The sequence below is a fragment of the Lissotriton vulgaris genome, chromosome 3_1 (assembly GCF_964263255.1).
Source record: "Lissotriton vulgaris chromosome 3_1, aLisVul1.2, whole genome shotgun sequence".
In the NCBI taxonomy this organism is placed as follows: Eukaryota; Metazoa; Chordata; class Amphibia; order Caudata; family Salamandridae; genus Lissotriton; species Lissotriton vulgaris.
The window spans coordinates 1,070,881,626-1,070,902,025 of record NC_141689.1 but is presented as its reverse complement, the minus strand read 5'-3'; the positions used below and the strand labels follow the sequence as shown (position 1 = coordinate 1,070,902,025).

The window sequence follows — 20,400 nt, the reverse complement described above, 5'->3', positions numbered from 1 at the left end:
GAGGTTGGGGCCCACCACCGGGAGCAACGCTGCTTTTTAATCCTTGTGACATTTCTTTGGGATAGTTTTTATCCGCCTACCTGCTCCGCTCTTCAGCGCTTTGGACCTAGCGCTCCAGTCCTTCCTGGCTGCCCCTGCACGCGACCCAGACCTCCTCCGCTGATCGCCCCCTCCTCGCCTGACTCCTGGAGTGGGACGGGCGGCTCCACCATCTTGGGCGGGTCTGGGCTCGGTGCAGCTGTTCTTTGGCCCCTCCCCCCTTGCCACGCCCCCTGTTCTTTCTCCCCATGTGTTCCCATATCATGGTTGCCCAGTCCCGGCCGCGCAGCGGACGAGCGCAGCGGGCGCGACGAAGGCGCGCCGAAGTTGCGCCTAAGTTAAGCCCGTCTGCGCCCGTCCGCGACAGACCGGGACCAGGGGCCATGCACTCTGCCCCTTCCTTGGCGTATACCCCAGCTCAACTCATGGCTCTTACCGCTGCTTCCCCCCCTTCGCCCTCCCTCCTGCGACACCTTGACACACTTGGCATTTCTGTCTCTACCCCTCCTCATCTTCCTCTGGCTCCTTCTAGTCCCACTCCACCCGCTGCTGACTCTTCCCTTATTCCACGTTCCCTTCCCACCCCTGCCCCCACTATAGCCTCTGCTATATTGCTTAACACCCGCTCTGCTGTCAAACACCAGACAGCTCTCTTCAACCTTCTCACTACCGATTCCCCTGATTTCCTCTTTCTGACTCAAACTTGGTTTTCTGCCGACTCCCTTCCCGACCTCTTAGCCATTCTTCCTGACACCCATTATGCCCTCCGGGCTGACCGTCCGGACGGCAGGGCGGGGGGAGGGGTGGCGATGATCATTCGGTCGACCCTCAAATTTCAACTTCTTAATCACCCCCTCATATCCAATGTAGACTACCTTGTTGCCCGCTCTCTCAATCTCTCTGCCCCCCTCACTGTTGTCCTTGTGTATCGCCCCCCCCAATCTATGCCTTCTTTTGTAGCCTCCCTCCAGGACCTTATGGCCACTCTTGTGGTCAACAATTCCTCCGTCCTTCTGCTCGGCGATTTTAATTATTGGCCGGGCGACCCTAAGGAAGACCTCCCCTCAAAAGATTTTTCTGGTACTCTCCAATGTTTAAACTTCACATCTCACGTTTCAGTCCCTACTCACGTCCATGGTCATACTTTGGATCAAATCTGGTCCTCACGCCCCATTGTCTCATCTCTTCTCACATCCCCATGCGTCTGGTCGGATCATTCTTCCATCTCCTTCTCCATCCATCTGGGAGCGGTCGACAAGCCCCCCCTTCCGAAAAACATCTTAGCCCGTAGTTGGAATCGGACCGATCTTGATTCCCTCTCGCTCACTTTGGCTTCCTCTGTTCCTGACCTCACCAATCTTCCCCTTGACTCCCAGGTCAACGCCATTGGCACATGGCTTTCCTCTTCGTGCGATCTAGTCGCTCCGCTCCGAAAGATCAAGGCGGTTCGCTCCCACGACGCGCACAAATGGTTCTCTCCAGAACTTAAAACACTCAAACTCGACCTTAGACGGTCGGAACGCCACTGGAGACGGAACTATTGCTCTTCCTTGCGCGCCAAATACAAATCACTCCTTACTGAATATAAAAAAGCGATCTTAGCGGCCAAAACCGCTTATTTTTCTGAAAGAGTAGCTCTCGCGGCCAATAAACCTCGTGAAATCTTCTCTCTGGTTCATAATCTTGCCACCTCTGATCGCTCCACCCCTAGCCTGGTTCCCTCACAATCCCTCTGCTCTTCTCTTAATGACTTCTTTATCGACAAGATCGTGAAGATCAAAGCCAACATTCCCACAGTACCTCAACCTCGTCCTACTTGTCCCTCCACCTGTCCCTCTTTCTCCTTCGCTCTTTTCCCTCCTATTTCTACCGATTCATTCTTAAAACTTCTGGTCAAAATCAAGTCTGGCTCTCCCGTGGATTGCGCGCCAGCACGCATTCTCAAAACTCTTTTCACTAACTGTCCTGCCCCCCCTCTTGCTCTCCTCAACTCCTCTTTGGCCCTTGGTTCAGTTCCCTCTTCCTTCAAATCCGCAGTAGTCCTCCCTATTCTAAAAAAAAACCGGTCTAGACCCTTCTCTTCCTTCTAATTTCCGACCCATTTCTCTTCTTCCCTACCTCGGCAAGATCCTTGAAGCCCATGTCACTTCCTGCCTCTCCACTTATATATTGCATCCCATCAAGCAGGATTTCGCCCGGGCCACTCCACGGAGATGGTGGTCCTCGCAGTCTTGGACGAGCTCAAGAGGAAAGCCGACTCTAATCTCCCCCAAGCTTTGGTCCTCCTCGATCTGTCCGCTGCGTTTGACACGGTCGATCATTCCATCCTTCTCGACCGTGTCAGCGCAGCGGGCATTCGGGGTGCGGCCTTTTCCTGGCTGGCGTCCTTCCTTCGGGACAGGTCCCAGGCAGTTCATCTCCCCGGCTTTTCTGCTCCACCCCGCTCAGTCACTTGTGGCGTTCCCCAAGGCTCTTCTCTTTCCCCTCTTCTCTTCAAACTCTATATTCATCCTCTCATCACCTCTCTTCTTGAGCTGGGGGCCTCTGTGTACAATTACGCAGATGACCTCCAGCTCGTCTTTGATCTTTCTTCTACTCCTGATTCCCTTTCCAAGTTCTGTTCTACTTTAATCTTCATTTCTGACTGGATGAGCGCCAACCATCTGAAGCTCAATCCAGATAAGACGGAACTTGTTCTCACTGGTGGTCCTTCCAACCCTTGGTCCCCGGCACACTGGCCCCTTTCTTTTGGCCCCCCCCCGGTGCCTGCTTCTTCTGTCCGCACTCTTGGGATTAAGGTCAGTCATGACCTATCAATGCACAGTCAGATCAGCTCCGTGGTGTCTTCTTGTTTCTTTTCTCTCCGTTTAATTCGGAAAATTTCACGCTTTTTTTCTACCGATGCACTTAAATCCATAGTCATGGCCCTTGTCATCTCCCGCCTTGACTATGGGAACAGCCTGTACGTGGGCATCCCTGCTTACGAATCCCGCCGTCTACAGGCCATCCAAAATCAAGCTGCTCGTCTTATCCTTTCTTTCCCTAAATCTTCACACATCACCCCGGTTCTCAAATCACTTCACTGGCTCCCTGTTCGCTTTAGATCCTTTTTCAAACTGGCTTGTCTAGCTTTTCGGGCTCATTCCCGCTCTGCGCCCCTGTTCATCACCTGTCTTGTTTCTTCTCATGTCCCGGCCCGCACTCTTCGCTCCTCTTCTCTTTCTCTTCTTCATATCCCTCGCTTCCGTAAATCCAGAACAGGGGGCACTCGATTCTCTGTCCTGGCCCCCCAGTTCTGGAACAGCCTTCCCCTTTCCATCCGTTCCATTCCCATCTACACTCACTTCCGCAAAGCTCTTAAAACCTTTCTCTTCTCTCAGGCATTCCCCTCTTAAGTCTCCTTGGGTCCCCTCTGTTGAGTTCTGATCAGGTCCCCAGCGCCAGGAAGCCGCTCGGCCATCGTGCGCTTTATTAAATATTTTATTCATTCATTCACTCTAAGGGGCAGGTGCGCGGCACCTGGCGTAGGATGCTCAGTTGCGAGATGCGAACCAGATGGGGCTCCTCCCTTGGTGCTGGGGGCATGAGAAGAGCAATCATAAAAGTTGTTATTAAAGTGTGTTTGTAAATACCATTTATGCATGTTATTTGCTCGTCATGTTTATGCATTGTTTGTGATTAAACATGGCCGTATTTACCCACTCAAATCTCTTGGTGATTTCAACGTGGGCTTGCATGTCAATGTCAGATAGGGGGAGGCGGGGACACTGCTGAGGGGTCCGGGTCCTATGCCAAGCGCGAAAAGCCATGACGCGTGCACTTAGGACCCGGCCCCCCGTGCCCCGTCTCCGGTCTCTTGTGGTTGGGCGGCCGGGTAGTCTAACGGGCAGCCGCCCGCCTTTCACCGAGTCACGCACTTCCGGAGTGGTAGAGGGCGGAGACCTTTGGCCTATTTAGGGTCAAATCCCCGGGGCCTCGGTCTCTGTTCCTGCTACCACTCCAGTTGCCCAGACCTCACGCCGGTGCATAAACCCCCCCTTGTAGAAGCCCGGCCTTCTTGAACTCCTTGGCTTTCTTATTGCACTTGAACTCGGGATGTGAGGGATGGCCACAGAAAGCGCACACATGCTTGAATCTGCACTGCCCGGCGGGCCAGGTGCACATTTTGCTATTAAATGCCCAGCAAGTCCCCCTCTTCTCCCCCGGGCCTCCATGGGAGGTCCGAAAGGGCTGCCTAGCGGGATGTTCCCTACTATTCACACTTTCCAACCAAGCGTTCACCTCCACTTGATCCCACCCAATGTTTGGGTTCTCTTCATTTGCCCAACGGAATTCCCTATCATAGTTTAACCAAACTGTACCCCCATGAGTTGTATGTGCTTTCACAATCTTGTTTGTGTAAAAAAACCAAAGGAATTGCCAACTCAGGCCTCTTCTCCAACAACACTGTTGGAAACACATGGAAACCAAAAAGCCAATTAGTTAAGGAATCCTCTATTCTCGGCCTCCTGTCCCTGAAGGAGCCCTCCTTCCCATCCCTTTCCTTGTAGTCGACGTCCCTCCTTTTGGGCCTGATGAGTGAGAATATATCCACATATGCCCCCTTCCAAATGTTTTCCCGCACTTCCATAGTCACATGCGTCGCTAGCATACCTGGCTGGGACAACACATTCCCCTGCATTCCCCCAGGCACTCCTCCCAACTCCACGCTCTTGGCTGCTGTTTCCCTACCTCCTATAGCAGTGGTTCCCAAACATTTTTGACCCGTGGCTCCCTTGACCTAATTGGCAGTTGGACGTGGCTCCCCACCATGTTTTTTACCCGTGCACCGGGGTGCCGCGGCGCACCCTTTGGGAACCACTGGTCTACATGAAGATCAAAGCCTAGACGTGATGAAGGATTCAGAGAGTAGCCATCACTGTCATAAAACTTTATTTGCAACCACTCTGCCTTGCACCCTTCTCCCCTCTGCCTTGCACCCTTCTCTATCTTCCACCGTTCTCTCCTCTGCCTTGCACCCTTCTCCCTTCTGCCTTGCACCCTTCTCTACCTTGCACCCTTCTCCTCTCTGCCTTGCACCCTTCTCCCCTCCGCCTTGCACCCTTCTCCCCTCCGCCTTGCACTCTTCTCCTCTCTGCCTTGCACCCTTCTCCTCTCTGCCTTGCACCCTTCTCCCCTTTGCCTTGCACCCTTCTCCCCTCCACCTTGCACCCTTCTCCTCTCTGCCTTGCACCCTTCTCCCCTCTGCCTTGCACCCTTCTCCTCTCTGCCTTGGACCCTTCTCCCCTCTGCCTTGCACCCTTCTCCCCCTCTGCCTTGCACCCTTCTCCTCTCTACCATGCACCCTTCTCCTCTCTGTCTTGCACCCTTCTCCCCTCTGTCTTGCACCCTTCTCCCCTCTGCCTTGCACCCTTCTCCTCTCTGCCTTGCACCCTTCTCCCCTCCGCCTTGCACCCTTCTCCCCTTCGCCTTGCACCCTTCTTCTCTCTGCCTTGCACCCTTCTCCCCTACGCCTTGCACCCTTCTCCTCTCTGTCTTGCACCCTTCTCCCCTCTGCCTTACACCCTTCTCGGCCACCCCCTTTCACCCTTCCCACCCAATGGAGGGGGCTGCCACCTGGAACAATGGCACCATTTCAAAAGCATGATGGACTCCCCGTACCTAAAAATGAATGTGTCCGTCTGTAACGCAAGTGGCGCTAATGTAAAGTGCTCTGATGCCTTCCGGTGGAGTTTGCGCTATATAAAACTGCAAAAAAATACTTGGTAGGGGGACTTGTGCTGCTTTTGGGGAGCACCTAATCGGATGACGTAGTAAAATTACAAAGAGCACGGCGCAAGAGGCTTTTCACATCAGCATAAATTTGTAAACAGCCTCTGACCCCGCACCCACCCACCAAACGCTCTCCACCAGGCCTCTGACCCACTACCCACCCAACGCTCTTCACCAGGCCCCTGACCCCACACCCACCCACCTAACACTCTCCACCAGGCCTCTGACCCTGCCTGCTTCTATGTGGGATAAAGGCGATCCTATGGACTCCCCAGACAACCCCTTGTGGAAAACCAACATTAACGGCTAAATTACAACAAAAATGAAAAGGAAGTAACAATTTATTCTTAACAAAATGCTCTCTCTCTGTGAACATGGGAAAATGTGTAGTCCCTACTTGTGAGATGTCTTTTCACTACATGCATTCCCCCACTGAGGCAGTAAAAATAAAATAAAAAGTGTGAAATATCGAATCGGCAGAGTGGGGACACATGGGATACTGGAATCAGTCAACAAAACAACAAACCCTCAAACCCTCCTTAACCAGTTCCAAAGGAACGTAAATGCGCTTTTGAAGACCTGTGAAAAACGTATGTGTTAAGACGCCAGAAACAGCAGCTCGAGCTGCAGCAGCCCGGGCTCAGACACAGGCCGGAAGACAGAGGAGAGATGGGGGAGGCAGGGGTGTTAAATTCCTTTTAGCCCCTACAATCGTGCAGCCTGATCACAGGTATCAGGAGGCAGTTACAGGGTCATCATTATGCATAGCGCACACTTTGGGAACCACTGTCCTATAGGTACAGTTGCTAACGCAGCTGCGGGGGGAATCGCTCCTGTCGCCATGCTGGGAGTCGCTTTGCGCGTTGCCACCAAGAGAGCCAACTGTCTCTGTATGTCATTCATATTTACAACAAGGGGTGGTTAGGGACAGAGTCTCTGAATTAAGCAGAAAGCTCTCACCCAGTCAAGAGATCAGGGCTAGATCCAACACCGTTTTTTAGCTCACTGCACCATCCCAGTTTCAGAACCTGGCTGTATGCAAATTAGTCTGTTCCTGTCCCAGTACATGATGGGAACATGGCAAACCAAACTACAAAAGCCAATTCTTACACTGGGAAGGAAACAAGCTCCCGGGGACCGGTTTCTGGCATTACAGCCGTCTTCGGCCCGGTTTGCTTGAATCCTGATGGTGCAATGAGCAAGGGTCTCACATCTGAGAATACCCTTCCACGCTTAGGGTGTACAAAAATATTTACAACAAGGGGTGGTGAGGGACAGAGTCTCTGAATTAAGCAGAAAGCTCTCACCCAGTCAAGAGATCAGGGCTAGATCCAACACCGTTTTTTAGCTCACTGCACCATCCCAGTTTCAGAACCTGGCTGTATGCAAATTAGTCTGTTCCTGTCCCAGTACATGATGGGAACAGGGCAAACCAAACTACAAAAGCCAATTCTTACACTGGGAAGGAAACAAGCTCCCGGGGACCGGTTTCTGGCATTACAGCCGTCTTCGGCCCGGTTTGCTTGAATCCTGATGGTGCAATGAGCAAGGGTCTCACATCTGAGAATACCCTTCCACGCTTAGGGTGGACAAAAATATTTACAACAAGGGGTGGTTAGGGACAGAGTCTCTGAATTAAGCAGAAAGCTCTCACCCAGTCAAGAGATCAGGGCTAGATCCAACACCGTTTTTTAGCTCACTGCACCATCCCAGTTTCAGAACCTGGCTGTATGCAAATTAGTCTGTTCCTGTCCCAGTACATGATGGGAACAGGGCAAACCAAACTACAAAAGCCAATTCTTACACTGGGAAGGAAACAAGCTCCCGGGGACCGGTTTCTGGCATTACAGCCGTCTTCGGCCCGGTTTGCTTGAATCCTGATGGTGCAATGAGCAAGGGTCTCACATCTGAGAATACCCTTCCACGCTTAGGGTGGACAAAAATATTTACAACAAGGGGTGGTGAGGGACAGAGTCTCTGAATTAAGCAGAAAGCTCTCACCCAGTCAAGAGATCAGGGCTAGATCCAACACCGTTTTTTAGCTCACTGCACCATCCCAGTTTCAGAACCTGGCTGTATGCAAATTAGTCTGTTCCTGTCCCAGTACATGATGGGAACAGGGCAAACCAAACTACAAAAGCCAATTCTTACACTGGGAAGGAAACAAGCTCCCGGGGACCGGTTTCTGGCATTACAGCCGTCTTCGGCCCGGTTTGCTTGAATCCTGATGGTGCAATGAGCAAGGGTCTCACATCTGAGAATACCCTTCCACGCTTAGGGTGGACAAAAATATTTACAACAAGGGGTGGTGAGGGACAGAGTCTCTGAATTAAGCAGAAAGCTCTCACCCAGTCAAGAGATCAGGGCTAGATCCAACACCGTTTTTTAGCTCACTGCACCATCCCAGTTTCAGAACCTGGCTGTATGCAAATTAGTCTGTTCCTGTCCCAGTACATGATGGGAACAGGGCAAACCAAACTACAAAAGCCAATTCTTACACTGGGAAGGAAACAAGCTCCCGGGGACCGGTTTCTGGCATTACAGCCGTCTTCGGCCCGGTTTGCTTGAATCCTGATGGTGCAATGAGCAAGGGTCTCACATCTGAGAATACCCTTCCACGCTTAGGGTGGACAAAAATATTTACAACAAGGGGTGGTGAGGGACAGAGTCTCTGAATTAAGCAGAAAGCTCTCACCCAGTCAAGAGATCAGGGCTAGATCCAACACCGTTTTTTAGCTCACTGCACCATCCCAGTTTCAGAACCTGGCTGTATGCAAATTAGTCTGTTCCTGTCCCAGTACATGATGGGAACAGGGCAAACCAAACTACAAAAGCCAATTCTTACACTGGGAAGGAAACAAGCTCCCGGGGACCGGTTTCTGGCATTACAGCCGTCTTCGGCCCGGTTTGCTTGAATCCTGATGGTGCAATGAGCAAGGGTCTCACATCTGAGAATACCCTTCCACGCTTAGGGTGGACAAAAATATTTACAACAAGGGGTGGTGAGGGACAGAGTCTCTGAATTAAGCAGCAAGCTCTCACCCAGTCAAGAGATCAGGGCTAGATCCAACACCGTTTTTTAGCTCACTGCACCATCCCAGTTTCAGAACCTGGCTGTATGCAAATTAGTCGGTTCCTGTCCCTTTCTCACTGCTCCATCAGGATTCAAGCAAGCCGGGCCGAAGACGGCTGAAATGCCAGAAACCGGTCCCCGGTAGCTTGTCTCCTTTCTGGTAAAGAATTGGCTTGGTAGTTTAGTCTGCCCTGTTCCCATGATGCACTGGGCCAGGGACAGACTGATTTGCATATAGCCAGGTTCTGAGCTGGGATGGGGCAGTGAGATAAATAACGGTGATGGATCAAACCCTGATCTTTGGACTGGGTAAGAGTGGTCTGCTCAATTCAGACACTCTGTTCATCACCACCCCCTTTTGTAAATCTCTGTATGTCATTCAGCACACCCTTCTCCGCCGCCTGCGCGGGAACCCAAGGTGCCGCTGCTACCATGCTAGGTTTATTACTACCCCCTACTGGAGAAGCTAGTTGCCCCACCAAGGATGCAACCAATGCCAGCAGGCCATCCCTAGGGTCCTGCGCAACTCCCACTGCGACCGCCGGTTGCGATGGGAGCGGAGCCGGTGGATCAAGGACTGTGGTAGCCCCGCTCGCCGGAGCTAAGGCCTTCAGTGCTTCCCTAATTTCTGTCAGTACTGATCCCACTGGATCCAATGGCGCGGGTGCCCCACCTGGAATCTCTACCCTTGAAGGGGGATCTGCGCCTTGCACCACTGCCCTTGGTAACACTGGAGTGGGTGGGAGGGCACTACTATCTCGACCTCCAACGGGGGGGGGGGACGGGACCTACTGATCTCACGTCCCTATCTCCTACGTCTTGGCTGGGCCTATATCTCTTCTGCTTAGCCCCCCCTTTCCCTTTCCGTTGCGCTTTTGGTTTCTTATTCAAAGGGGGAAAGGCAGCCCTAGGTGGTACTCTTCCCTGCGAGGGCGCTCCCTTATGGTAGCCTGCTCCTCTTGTGCGGGGTCACTCTCTTCGCTGCTCTTCTCGTTGTCTTTGCTTAACTTCGCAAGCAGTAGTTTCATTATCTGCGGCAATTCGGGATCAGTTTCCTTTCTTTTTGCCCTCCCTTCTTAGGCGCCATGGTACCTTTGCCCTGCACTCGTGCGCTCTTTCTCGCTCAGCAATGCCTCGGTAATCCCGCTAATACTGCCTGCTCCGGTGCTGTCCCTATTAGTTGTATTTCAGCCTGCGCGCGCCCTATCACCCACTGCCTTCCGTTCGCGCCTGTCGCGTGTCCTGTCCGGCTAGCGCCTCCGTTGCCTAGCGACTGCCGAAGTCTTCCCTTTGCAATCGAGCTGCCCCCAGGCCCTTACTGACGTGCTACTACGCGTGCGCTCCCTCTGCTACTAACCCTGCTTCAACTTCGCAAGTTCCCCGCACCCGGTCCCCCCGGCGCACCGCCCACGTTGCCCGGCAGGAGCCCGCACCTCCGGAGCCCCGCACACAGCCGCAAACAACTGTAGAGGCAGAATCATTAACTGCACACTCCAACCCCACCGCAATCTACGGTTGCACACGGGCCCCCCCAGGCACCCGACTCCTTACCTGGCTCAGTGGGCGTTGAACAGCAACAGCTGCACTCGATTCCGCCACCTCTCCTCCCAAAGCCACCAACGAAGGCCTGCTACCGCGCTCGAATCGCCCCGACTCCAAACTCCACTCTCCCTCGACAATCCAACGAGAGATGCAGAGCCTGCAGTTCAAGAAGGCTGGGCTTCTACAAGGGTGGGGTTTAAGCGCCGGCGTGAGGTCTGGGCGACTGGAGTGGTAGCAGGAACAGAGACGGAGGCCCCGGGGATTTGACCCTAAATAGGCCAAAGGTCTCCGCCCTCTACCACTCCCGAAGTGCGTCACTCGGTGACCCGGAAGTGAAAGGCGGCCGGCTGCCCGTTGGACTACCCGGCCGCCCAACGACAAGAGACCGGAGGCGGGGCCCGGGGGGCCTGGTCCTAAGTGCGCGCGTCATGACTTTTCGCGCTTGGAAAATACCTCTGTCAATGTTGTCAGGATGATGGATTCTGAGTCTGTCATACTATAAAGGCTGCTGCATTACAAATGTTTACTTGCTGAAATCCGAACAGATTTCCTGGATCCCCAAATCCTCTGAGGAAGCATGAATCCTGCATTGGACAAGGGGAAAAAAAATGTGTCCTCTTCCATTAATATATATTTTTTTGTTCTCATGTTGTATCCTCCGAAGATTTAAGGATCCAGATCTGAGAAGGATCTGTGAATGTATGGTAGAGATATATAAAAGCATTTTCCCCTTAATCCTTCAAAACTTGCCCAGAATCTTTTTGTGATAAAAATGTGTCTGAATTGATTTTCTAAATGAAGCAAAGGTACACTTCTGCATAAACATAAAATGTTGTGACGGTGGTAAAGCTTTGTTCTACGGCTTTTGCTTTAATGAAGAGCAAATTTAGCTACGGCAGTAGCAATAGGAAAACAGAACATTTATTACCCCACCCCTTTATCTACCCAAATGGAGCTGTATGAAACTTGACATTCCAACTTTTTTTGATTTGTGCTAATTATTTGGAAAGGTTGTTCAAAATCGACAAATGACACCAATAATAAAAGTCAACCAATGAATGGGTTTTCCATGGATTTGAATCCTTAACACTTACTAGAGTGCCTAGCTATCGGCTCACGGCTGTTTTGGTGCAAGGAGCTGTTGCATGAGGTATAACATTTTAAAAATTGCTAAAAAACAAAGGTTAATGTACAGTTATCGTTATGAATAAAAACTGAAAAAAACACTGATATTACCAAGATATTATATATGACTACATATATAAACACATGAGGACTGAATCATAAAGATAAACTTACACTTTTGTGTAAACTACTAAGTTTATCCTTGCTGTAGTAACTTTGATACTTTTTCATATTCGCAAATTACAAGTGTAATTTTACCTCTAGTAATTTCACTGGTAGCAAAATTACACTTGCAGGGCCTGATTTACTAAGGAAATCGTACACGTTTGTGTGTGTTTATACTTTTTCAGTATTCACAAAACTGCATTTCAATAGGAAGTTTACGAGTGCAGAGACTCCGCAGTCCAGCGGAGAACTTCGTACATCAAAAGATAGGACAGGCCTATCATTGACTGGCATTTCTAATGGATTTAAACACAGGTAAGGCCAGTAGGACCCTGTAGTTGTCTGCTGGGAAACAATACAAAACTTAAAATAAGATGAAAAAACAACAAGCAGCTGCACACACACATGCGACCGGCCGTCCACTTGAGTCGCCATAAACATCTAGCACTTACATGACTACTTGGTCAAGATCTTGAGCTCTCATCCAACACAAGGTAGGGACTGTTCCCTCGCACATGAACATTGGAATTCATACAGGCCTGCAGCGCCATCAACTGAATCCTATAGGCCATTACTGTGACTTGGATTGAAACAGCAAATTTTATAAAAGACAAAACAAACAATGTATACAGTGCATTATTTAGAAGATATGCACTTCAAGAAAGCTGCAAAAAATGGTAGCAGGTTGGTGATTTTTTGATGCATGACTCGTTGTTACATAATAGATGGACAGATTCCAAAATAAGCTGTGCATGTGCACTCCGTGTAACACAGTTAGGCACAGGTGGAAAAGATGATCTGGATCTGAATCTCCAAATACAGTTCAAGCTCAGGGAGCTTTTAACAAAGGACGTCTTGTAGACAGCACCAAAAACTATTACTGGACTTTGATCCAGCCTAGTGCTTACCATTGCAACTCTCATTGCATTTCCTGCAACTCTCATTTGCTTGCTTTTTATATGATGGCTTCCTTCCCTCTTCTTGTGTTTGTTCTTCCCCTGCAGCATGGTTATTTACCATCCTTTTCACTGGATGACTTGCATCAATCCACTGCTCACATTCGGGGAACACTTTTTTCTGTTTTCACTCCATGAGAGCCCATGTGTTTATCTTGCTTTCACCATTGTGTTCTGCCTCCCCCTAAATCAGGGCTGGACTGTGAACAGCAACCAGCAGTGGCAGATTGCGCGGGGAGGCTAGTGAGATGCCCAACTCCCGCTTTTGTTACAGGGGACCGATATTGCAGCACTGCTGCAAAACCACCTCCCCCATTCCCCCATAACAAAACCGGACCCCCTTGGGTACAAACTGGCCCCCACTCCTCCGGCCCACCGGGGAAGCACCCAGTGCCCGCGACAGCATTGCCCTACACCACTAAATACTGTCAACTTTGTGTTCTGCCTTCCTCGTTCAATTTGTTCTAATATATGCTTAGTTAGAGGACTCTTGGTGACAGGGACCACATTGGAGCAAGACGACATGCCCCAAGAACCTTTGTCAGGAGGCAGGGACCACCTCAGCATGCTCATAAGGTGCCACTTTTCACCATAGCGCATGATGCTTGGTGATTGGGACCTCCTTGGGGACAAGACTACACAGCACAGGAGCCTTTGTTGAAAAATCAGATACATATATACAGTTGCATGATGTGCATGTTGCTGGGCCAGCTCTGCATTATCTTCATCAATGCTTTTTAATTCTACCATGTCTTGATGTTTTATGTCTGTCTCGCTGTATTTGCTGTTTACAGATAGAACAAGAAGTTGGATGACAAACATAAGTCACAAATAAACCACACAATATATGCATGCCTTCGTTTGTGTGCGTTCACAATTTAGCAGGGTTTGGCCCTAAAACCTTGGTCCTGAAGAAAGCCACTGTGACTCAACCAGCACGCACCATTGGCTGAAACATGTCGATCAAACACCAGGATGTGAGAGACCTTAATTTCTCAATTCACACCCACCACCGTTTTGACCCTACCCCAGGAGTCCATTTTAAAATGTATCCTCAAGAGCAGATATCTTGGAAGTAGTTTTACATTTCCACTCACCAATTCACCTTATCACAAAAGAAAACCCCCCAGCTCTGATGTAATCAGAAGTTGCAGCACACCTAAGATGCACTCAGCATCTTTGAAGGGAACTCGATGATGAAGCTTGCCACCAACTACATTGGTGGGTGAGAGTTCTTTTAAAAAACCTAATGTTAGTTAATTGACATGAATGACGATTGAATGGCATGGTAGCAAGCGCGTTCTTTTTGTTGGACACTACTTAACTTTTAAACATGGCAAAATTGATGTTTACAAAAATATTTGGCCAGCTCTAAGCATTGATTACTTCTCTTAAATGTTTATCACTTTTACACCACATGTTTTAATTGCTAGGGCAGAGAAGTAGGACGTGAATTTCTACTACGCAGAGTGGAAATCAAGATTTGCTTGCTCTTATTGCTTTCTAGTCTGCAGTATTGAACAATCAATTTTTTTGTATCAGTGAAGTAAAGAGAGAATTTCATGCAGAAATAAAGGAGCCTCTGAGATGCTTACAGACAGTTTGTGAGCCTACAACCTCTGATGAGATGATCTTTGAGGTCCTCCCTTACCTGTGAAGCATTTCCTTCAGCCGAACGCATGCAGCAGATGTGAACGATGTTTCTAGGTCCATTTGGTCAGAGTGAAGTGCTTGGCGCTGTGAGCAGATTGGTGTCGAGTTTAAAGAACTAGTACTCCTGGAGTGCAGGCCCCTGTTTGTCCTGTAACTTTTCCAGCTGCCTCCTACTCAGTGCACTTCTTACACCACACAGTTATGCTTGGATGAACCGAGAAGGTTTTGCATCCTTCACTTTAATCTGTGGTTGTTGGAGGAGCAAGTCTTCCACTACTTTAGACTTGCATATGTGAAAACAAATTCTGAGGGTAAGTACACTAATGTCCGCAATAAACATGGCGCCATCTCTGACCTTCTTATCATCTGGTTTGTAATGTGTTTAATTTCTAACGTGTCCACAGTACCATAACATGATCGAGCAAGTCATGATGGTAACATGAGCCCAGGATAGCATAGTCTTGATAGAGTTTAGCACACATGCCCAGTTTAGACTAGTGTGCTATGAATACATTCTGTAAGCAGTGGTTCGAATTATTGATGGGCCTGGGCGTCATTTAAATACCTAGTGAAAAATAAGACAATTGTAAAGAAGCTTAATTCTGCATAGCTCGTGTTCACACATAGCACCTTTACTAGATTATTGATGTGCATTAGAACATTCATCATGCAATCTCAGAAAAACAATGCGCTCAGAGCGTTCACTATTTTCATTGTATTACGAGACAGGAAGCAGGCTTATTGCTTTACTTTGTACAACACTTATAATAACACTACAAGTCCGATAACCCTGCTTCCTGGACAGGGCTCTGTGTGATATTGTATCTTTGTCTATCAACAGGGTTTAACCAGGTGAATAGAAGCATTAAAAAGTGCCAGATTCACAGTGTATGCTTCGTCTTCCTCCACTTCACATGCACAAGCAAACACCAGCACTGTACCTTCCTGAGAGTGACGTGCACCACATCTGCAATCATCTGAAAGACGTGACAACAGATGTCTGAGTTACACTTTCTTCCTGTCCAGCTGAGCCATCGCAGCCTAATCTAGAAATGCACGTCACATATGTCGGGCTGCCTGGAACACGCAGAAATTGCACAACTTGACCAAACTCTCTACCCTGTCACACCTTAGTTTAACTGTGAATAGCTCAGGAAACCGGTGATCGCTCACAGCCAGTCTCTCTGAACTCAGAAGCGTCCACCCAGTTGCCTAGCAAAGAACCTGGGCTCTGGCAGCCTCTTCTTTATGTCTCAGGACTGACACAAATGAAAAGCATCTGTAGTGGCTTTGTGGGGTTCACTACTGCCATCGCTGGCTGCGTTAACTTGTGGTGAGGTGCTGTAATACTAACACACTTTTTAAAGAGCCATCGTTTCCCGTCATTATTTTGTAGTGTAGAATAAAATACTTGTTCATTATGAACCAAAGGTCAGAAGCCCAGCACTCTGGAAAAAATTCCCTGTAATGCAAGTTGCGTTGGACTTCACAAACCTGGAATCAAATGACACATCTTAGGGACCCAGGTTTGGCGGGAAGGACGGGAGACCCATAAGGGAGCTTTCCCACCGGGTTTCGGGTGAAAAGCAATACTCATGTGCCATGGTTTTGCTAACATACCAAATGTTGCCTCAGAGACCGTGAGTCCAAGGCGACCCTTACACAGGTTGTGGGTTCACTCTCAAGAGAGAACAAATCCTGCGGCAGAACACCTCTGTTGGACTTGCAGATTGCCACTGAGTGAAAACAGTAAGGCATGCCAGAAAAACAGACGGTGCAGCGCAACACAGACTTTCCAATCCAATCCTAGTGCACGCAATTCACAGGTCCCTTCCGCAGTCACCCAAAACTGTCACCTCCTTTTCCTCTGTCCTGGTCAATTTTTCCCATCACACCTGTCCTTCCCCAAGAGTCTGAGACAACAGGGATGACTCCTGCGTCAAACAAACAATGATGTTAACAAAAATATATCTTTAGCAATTTAAATAGCACCTGTTAGCACAGAACAGAACAACCAATAAAGTGGAGTGAATGAGAGACAAGAGTGAAAAATAACCTACATGCTTTGAAGCACAAGACATCCGTGAAGTAAACCATCCTGCCCCCTGAACTTCCACGCTGTTCTAAACTGTTCACTGTTGACACCTTAAGTGCGGAGCTGGTTGTTCCAACCCACCTCTGGGGCTCTGCTGCAGCAAAATGCATGCTTTTCTAAGATATTTAAAACAAAGGATTGTGCTGTTGTAAAAAAATATGAGCCTGTAAATGTTGTGTCGGCACAGTGTGTGTTCTTCTTCTATAGACATACAGGCAGGGCCTGGGTACCAAAACCGGACCTGGCAAAGTGCTCGGCCGGCCCCCCCCCGCCCGCCCGGGAGAGGGGGTGTGCCGCCGAGTTCTTTACCAGGGCCGGTTTTCGGCCGATTGTGTTTCAGAGCCGATTTTGCAGCTATGCTGCAAAAACGGCCCTGTAACAAAAACAGCCCCCAGGGGCTCCAAACCGGCCCCCACCCGTGCGGCGCAACAGGGGATTGCCCGGTGCCCGCTATGGCTAGTCCGACATTATTGTCAGTTCGAATGAAAGCTCTTATGTACCCACTGTGGTGGCGCTAGGACCGGAACTGCTAACTTTAGAAACAAGAAAGCAGGTTCGAGTCCTGGCATTGCTCAACAGCCTGTGATTCTGGGCAAATGACTTCAAATCCCCATCTGAATACGTTTGAATTTGTGTAATGCAACTTGAGCTCATATAAAGTGCTCAATACGTTCGGGTCGAGTTTGCGCTAGATAAATCTGCAAACAAAAGATATATACCATATTCTGTGTCTGGAAAAAACAGTTATACATGAGCAAAGTGAGGTTGAATGTATTTTTCTGAAGCCTTCAGAAAAATACATTCAACCGACTGAAGCTACCTACACAAACAAACTCGCGGGAGGGTCGCATGGGGGTGGGGGCGGATTGAAGATTAAAATAATATAATAAAAGAATTAGAACGTACCCATCCGTGCCGCCTCTGCATGATGGTTGAAGAGTGCAGGACCGAGGAGGAAACAGGAACAGCCGCAAAGTCACTGCAGCGCCAACCCCTCTACTGATGCTGCTCCAGCAGTGCCCAGAGGATTGGTCGTGGGCAGGGATATTCCCTGCCCATTAGGAGACCGGGGGGCTGCGGCATCAAACCTTCGGTCTCCTAATGTGCAGCCTAGAGTGCGCATGTTCGGGCTGACCATAAAAATGTTCAGCCCAAAAATGAACATGCGCACTATTGCTGGGACTGCAACTGCGCTGCCTGCTGGCCTGTCACTCAACTCCCTGCCTGAGTGCTGCCGCAGCCCCGCCCCCACCCCAGCTTCCCTCGTTCTACTTCTCCGATGCAGAGACACTAATTCCAATCAGGACTGGAGTCCTGAGTGGAATTAGCGTCGGAGAAGTAGAACGAAGAATTTGGGGCCTTGGCATTAGTGGCGCAATGCCGCAGCGCCCCCAAAGGACGCACCGTCACTATGTATCATGAACAGTTTGCCTCTGCGAAAAGCTGCTTTGAGCTACTTATCGTATTCAAGGTTGAATCCTAATGCACTAATGAATAGCTTATACTGTTACGCATGCCTTTTCTCTCTCGGAGCCCTGCTCCCACACTAGAGAGTGTTGAGCCTTAACAAGATAACCTTTAGAATGTGATAACATGTGCCCATTTTGCAGGTGATAACTCATCCTTCTGTACCTCCTTTGTTCATCAGTGCCCAAGCTGGAAAATTCCAGTCTGGGCAGGTCTTTAGGGGTGTTGGAAATGCATTTTATGTTTTACCAAGTGTTCTGGAGTCAGTCCCCTCGGTAGCATCTAAGGAGGCTAGTCTGACTGGACTCCGCTCCAGCGCAATTACTAATAAATAACTTGGTTTGTATTCTCTACTCTCTCATCGACTCTTCATTCCTTGGAAGGCAGAGAGGTGGTCGCTAGGGACCCAGGTGGCCCTAATTGGGTCACTTCCTTCAGTTGGCGGCCGAATAGGGACTCCATTGGGCTGACCCATCTTTCCCAGCAGACGGGTGGAGAGGATGGGGCCACGTTGGGTCGGATATTCGGATCAGGGATCCCTGCACGATAGAGCCTAGTACTCGCAGCTGCCCGCCTCTCTGATTGGGCGGGGCCTTACCCAACAGTCATCCCGGCTGGGGTCCTGAAAGGCAAAACCCTTGGATCTGACCGTTTGGTCCGAAGAGTCGGAGTGGAGAATAACTTTGTTCGACCTGTGTGCACCAGGTGGGTTGGTCTTGATTCTTGGTGAATATGGCGCATTTTGAATAATCTTGGGTAAGTTCTGAAGACCATTTCTTGGCTTCTTTGAAGTTGGTAGGTCTGTAGACCATTTAGATACAGGGTGTCTGCAGACACTCTGCCAGGCAACATAATGAATTTGGCTTACTCTTGAAAATGCCTGGGGCTCGAGCCTGTCTCTTTGGAGCAGTATGAGGACTAACCATTGGTTTCCTTTGTTTGATGAAGTCTTAGGACCAACTCTTTTGTTATTCATATAGTACGAAAAGTGAACATTTCTCTATTATGATGCCTTGTTTGAGCAAATTGTGGTGTTTGGGGTGCCGCTGTTGCTCAGCTGAGGCTCGATTGGAGGAAAAACAACCTGCACCTCCAGAAGGCATTCTGAACTTTGATATGTATACCAAGCAGGGCATTGGACCTATTATGTTTAGTACACTATGGCAAAAATACATGAGGGACAATGCTGAGCTGCAATGGCCACTAACAGGTATCTTTGATAAACAAATCCTAAATTTCCTGCAGGATATTTTGTTGGCAAAACAAAGTAGACAGTCTATGTTTGATTCTCTTCAGGTATGGCAAAAGGAAGAGAGGCAAAGGCGCATGAAAGCAGAAAAAGAGTCCCGGAGAGAGAAGATGCAGATTGTGACTCAGAAAGCAGTAGTGTATGATAGAGAGAAAATAGAAATAGGTACAGAAGGTGCTGAAAGGATGTTTTGATTGCAATGTGAAAAATCTTATGTCCCCTGAAAGGAAGGTGATGCATTCATGGAAGAGCTGTTAGATACCCGATCTCTACCTCCCTATGTCCTGCACAGAATATACCCTGTTGTCTCAACGCCTCAGTCTTCTGCTACTCCTGCTTCCACCTCTGGTCCTTCTGCTCTTGACCTGGCTGCTTCGGCTACGGCACCACGTGATTTTTCTCTAGCTTCGCATACCGCGGATACAATGACTGCAAGTCTCCCTGCTACGCCTATTGTTTCCCGTTATGCTCTCTTTTTTGCCAGACCCTAGGAAAAATCCGACTGCACATTACAAAGAATTGACAGAGGCCCCCTCGTCAACAGTGATGGCGCTGGCAGATATCAAGATGTTTTTTGGTTTGTTGGTACTGGTGGATATTTTGAGGCAGGTGCATACACAAGACCACGTTGTGGAGTTGGATGGCACTTGAGATGAGATCAGGGCTTAGGATAAAGAGAGGAAGCCTGTTGAGAAGCCTAGGGATGAGATACTAGGTTTGCTGAGTCGCATTATTACTTACATGCATTCCCTCATCCCACCCAGACGGGTAGATTGGGATAAGTTAGCAGCATGTTGTCAGAAGAAAGATGAAAGTGTATCCGATTTCTTTACTAGATTTGAAGGTGTATTTTTGGATTTCAGTGGGCAGGATTTGTCAATGGAGGGAGGTGTTTGATTGTTCGTTAACAGATTTCTTACAAACCTGCTTCCCGAGATCGCGACTCAGTTACAGGCTTTGGAGAGCACTTGGACTACATCCTCCGCTTCAGTGATATTGAGTATGGCCCAGGATTATGAGCATAGGGAAAATGAGGAGAAGGAATAGGTGGAGAAGAAAAATAAAGAGTTGAAGATGAAGGTGTTGATGCACAGGCAGCTAGGGGAACATTAGAGGGTGTGGCACCGGTCTGGCCTGACAGCTGCCGGCACTGGCAGAAATAGTGCACCTGGGGCTGAACCAGTCTGCATATTGTAAAAAGGAGGGACACTGGCGAAATGAGTGCCTGGAGCTGTTACAGAAAGTTGCGGCCCCCAGAGGACGG

At 49.2% G+C, this 20,400-nt stretch overlaps 1 protein-coding gene across 1 annotated transcript; it reads left to right on the top strand.

Annotated features, from left to right (window-relative positions):
• The first annotated feature begins 287 nt into the window (after window positions 1-287).
• LOC147727416 (uncharacterized) lies at window positions 288-19,787 on the top strand. Its single transcript, XM_086963629.1, has 3 exons — window positions 288-1,955; window positions 19,133-19,301; window positions 19,621-19,787. The coding sequence occupies exons 1-3, from the start codon at window positions 288-290 to the stop codon at window positions 19,785-19,787; spliced, it is 2,004 nt and encodes a 667-aa protein (XP_086819755.1).
• Window positions 19,788-20,400: the final 613 nt, after the last annotated feature.

Excerpts from the sequence above, each read along its gene's own strand:
- LOC147727416 (XM_086963629.1), top strand. The coding sequence starts at position 288 with ATGTGTTCCCATATCATGGTTGCCCAGTCCCGGCCGCGCAGCGGACGA. Across the intron at positions 1,956-19,132 it reads AAATCAAGTCTGGCTCTCCC|GATATTTTGTTGGCAAAACA; the intron begins GTGGATTGCGCG and ends AATTTCCTGCAG. Across the intron at positions 19,302-19,620 it reads TAGAGAGAAAATAGAAATAG|ACCCTAGGAAAAATCCGACT; the intron begins GTACAGAAGGTG and ends CTTTTTTGCCAG.